The sequence below is a fragment of the Morone saxatilis genome, unplaced genomic scaffold (assembly GCF_004916995.1).
Source record: "Morone saxatilis isolate NCDOM2014 unplaced genomic scaffold, NCSU_SB_2.0 Contig18, whole genome shotgun sequence".
Lineage (NCBI taxonomy): Eukaryota > Metazoa > Chordata > Actinopteri > Moronidae > Morone > Morone saxatilis.
In genome coordinates, this window is record NW_023339740.1 from 17,508,921 (window position 1) to 17,512,351 (window position 3,431).

At 40.6% G+C, this 3,431-nt stretch overlaps 1 protein-coding gene across 1 annotated transcript in view; it reads right to left on the reverse strand.

Annotated features, from left to right (window-relative positions):
- Positions 1 to 3,431, reverse strand: part of trim62.1 (tripartite motif containing 62, tandem duplicate 1) — a 33,030-nt gene that overhangs the window by 3,474 nt on the left and 26,125 nt on the right. Inside the window, exon 5 of the mRNA XM_035662599.1 lies at positions 2,470 to 2,585. Coding sequence (XP_035518492.1) covers positions 2,470 to 2,585 — 116 coding nt within the window. The remainder of the gene's footprint in view (positions 1 to 2,469; positions 2,586 to 3,431) is intronic.

The following is a 3,431-nucleotide window of genomic DNA, read 5'->3' on the forward strand; positions in this document are numbered from 1 at the left end:
CTCTCTCCCTCTCCCTCCCTCCCTGTCACTCTTCAGCCATTTCTATCAGTTAAAAGGCAATAAAAGCCCCCAAGTAAATATATATATATAAAAACTGTCTGGTTGGAAAATATATACTAAAGGTTTTATGTTTTGACCCGGAGGTCCTGAAAATGGTTTTGGTCTTATTTCCCCAGATATATATGTCTCTGAGGTTTCTGCTTCCACTCTCAAAAAGCAATCCACATATTTGACCAAAGAGTAAAAAGAGAGACAGGAACCGCAGTGGAGAGGGAGGGGATGATATTGAGCAAAGGGCCTCAGGCCAGACTCGAACCCGGGCCGCTGCTCTAAGTACTCAGCCTTGACATGTTGTACGTGCTCTACCTGGTGAGCAACTCGGGAGTCCCACAGAAAATGTTTTTGACATCCATCCTCGTCCGACTCAAGTCAAGTCAATTTCATTGATATGGCCCATCACAAATCACAAATTTGCCTCAAGGGGCTTTACAATCTGTGCACATACAACACCCTCTATGCTTATTCGAAAACGGAAAAACCCACAAGTATCACAGAACAGACAGAGTGCCATTTTATGAAATGTATCAATCCAGACTGACGTTACAATAACGCTGTGTGTATGTATGTGCCTTAGACTGCAATTACATTACAAGTGTCCAGGTGATCGACCTCACTGTGGAATCAATGAAATATTCCCTCTGTGTATTATCCAGAGTAAAGACATTGTTAATGGAAATAAATGTTGCTGTATTCCATAAAGATTTTATTCACCGTCACACCAACAACCAGGTGGAGATATTACAGTACTTCCAGACTTAGAGGAGGTGATCAAAGCCGTGCCCTGTGGTGGAAGATGACTGATGTTGTGTTATTATACAGCACACCCAACTGCTGCTCGACTCCAATTTCGGGAAAATTAAACATGGAGTTGTACAACGAGACGAGTGCGGCTGTGTGAGTACACCGCAATACATTTTTTTTAATAATCTGTTTTTACCTTTGTGCATAAAATACAGTCTTCAAAGTCAAGTGCTCTCCAGAGTCTGATAGGGTAGCTCAGTTTGAGCAATATCAGACCACGCGAAGAGAGCAAACAATACAGTGAAGCAGTAATTACAGTGATGGGAGGAGCTGCTCCAGCTCGCTCCACAGGCTACAGGTCGGTAGGAGACTGTTTCTCTGTGCAGTTATGTGGTTTTTTAGGGAGGGAGAAATCTGCACCCACGTCTGCTTATGAGGGAATTGTATTAGGCTGAACAATAAAGGCTTGTTCTCTTCGCTCTCTTTCACATAAAGCAGAGTGGGGAAGAATGCATTTTTCCAGATCCTCTGTATCTATACCAGCTGGGAGAACTAGAGGTGAAATGTCTGGCGCCCGGCCAGCGGACAGGACAATGCCTTCGCTAGTCAATGACATCTCCAGTGTTTGTTACAAACAAGTCATTAAAATTTCATAACCTGAGTGCCTCTTTTGTGTCAGAGAGAGAAGCCAGCAAGCATACACACATCAGTAGAGAAACCATCTTTCCTGCTGAATGTGAGAGAGGGGAGAAAAAAAAAAGCCCTATTCCCACTAACCCATCAGTGACAGCGAGGGATGAGGGATGATGGGAGGAATGTCTTTATTTCGTGTCTGGCAACCGCTGGTGATGGATCATAACCAATTGTTCCATTTGGCAGCCAGTCAAGGGAGGCCAAAAGACTGCCTGGCCTCCCCTCAGCCGGCAGCGGGCTGAAATGGGAGAATTGATTGAGGGAGTAAAAAATTCCTCAGCACATTATTTTAAATAATCTCCTGTGAGTGAGTGATGGCTGTAGGGCAGAGGGAGTAGAGCTCCTCTTGGCACTATCAAAAACAGAAAGGCATCACTACCCTGCAGGTCCGACCACCATCCAGAAAGGGAGAAAAAGCTCAAAGCATCCCAGACATCCTAATGCAGGGCAAACAGTTCCTGCACTCTGTGTGAGGAAAAATTCGATAATCAACCAGTTTTTAAAGGAATAGTTACACATTTTTGGAAAATATGGTTAATCGCTCTCTTGCCGAGAGTTAGATGAGAAGATTGACGCCTCTCTCTTCAAAAATTAAATATAATAATAAAAAAATAATAACTTTATTTGTATAGCACCTATCTATCTATCTAAATATATCATCACAGATTAAATAAACAGAAGAGCCATAACATGTTAATTAGTTAATTAGTGAGCTTTAAAAGGATGCTGGTAAGCAGATATTGTTACCTTTGGACAGAGCTAGGTTAGCTTGGGTCAGCCTTTATGCTAAGCTAAGGTTACTGGTTGCTGGCTGTAGTCCTATATTTAACATGAGAGTAGTAACGATCTTCTCATCTAACTTTCTGCAAGAGCATGTTTGTTAAACTATTCCTTTAACACCTGCAATGCTGAAGCTGTACATTTGCTAACCAGCATGTTCGAGTTAAATCTCATGTTCCAGTCATGTTCACATACCTGGTGAGACATCCTGGAAGAGCAACTTCCATATTGTGTATTGCAAGGGCCCCATGTACTTGGATGTCGGGAAGTCTTCATACGTCAGATTGGTCTCATGTATCTTCCCTTTAATCCTGGGACAGAAAAACAGATCAATAAGAGTCTAAATCCAATTTGCTGCATTTTCCAAATAATGCTGCCTCTTGTTCAACCCACAATGTCGATGCTTCAAGTAATTATTCTGGCTTGTGTCACTGAAATGTGCCATTATTGACATTTACCAGCTGACAAACTGCTTCATGAATCTCCAGAAACAGAGATGAATGCATCAGTGAGAAGGAGAGGGCATAGGGGGGTGGGGGACTCCTCTCTAACACCATTACAATATGATTCAATATGAACCTCCACATGAATCACTCAGTGCACTCCTACATGTAGTCTAGAGTTCAGGCAAGACACTGAGTGGGTTGCTTAACACACTGAAATCCTGAAACAGTACAGTAGGCTAAATAAGGGACCTTATACATTTGTGCAGAAACATCAGGTTAAGTGTTAGGAATGAAGATAAATTAATATTTCAGTGTTTATGTAAGTACCATTCATTGGGTCCAATTCCAACAGTACAAGTTTTGTTCTTCTGTAGAAATTGAATAGAAAGTGTCACTTAAGGACTTAGGAGTTAATTAAAAAATATATTTTCCAAGTTCCTGGGTACCCGTGTTAACTTTTAACCCTCTGTTATAAATAAAATGTATTGATAAAATAATATTTACTATAATAAATAAATAATTAATTAATTTAATCTCTTTAATAAATCAAAATCTCCTTTCTCTTCATGTGAAACATTAAAATGTACATACATGTTTTCAATCAAAGGGGATTTGGGGCAACTAGCTAACTCCACTCATCATATAAAACTCAACAGTTATCAGTTATTGTAGGTTTAACACAATACAATATGTTTGCTTGACCATAGATGA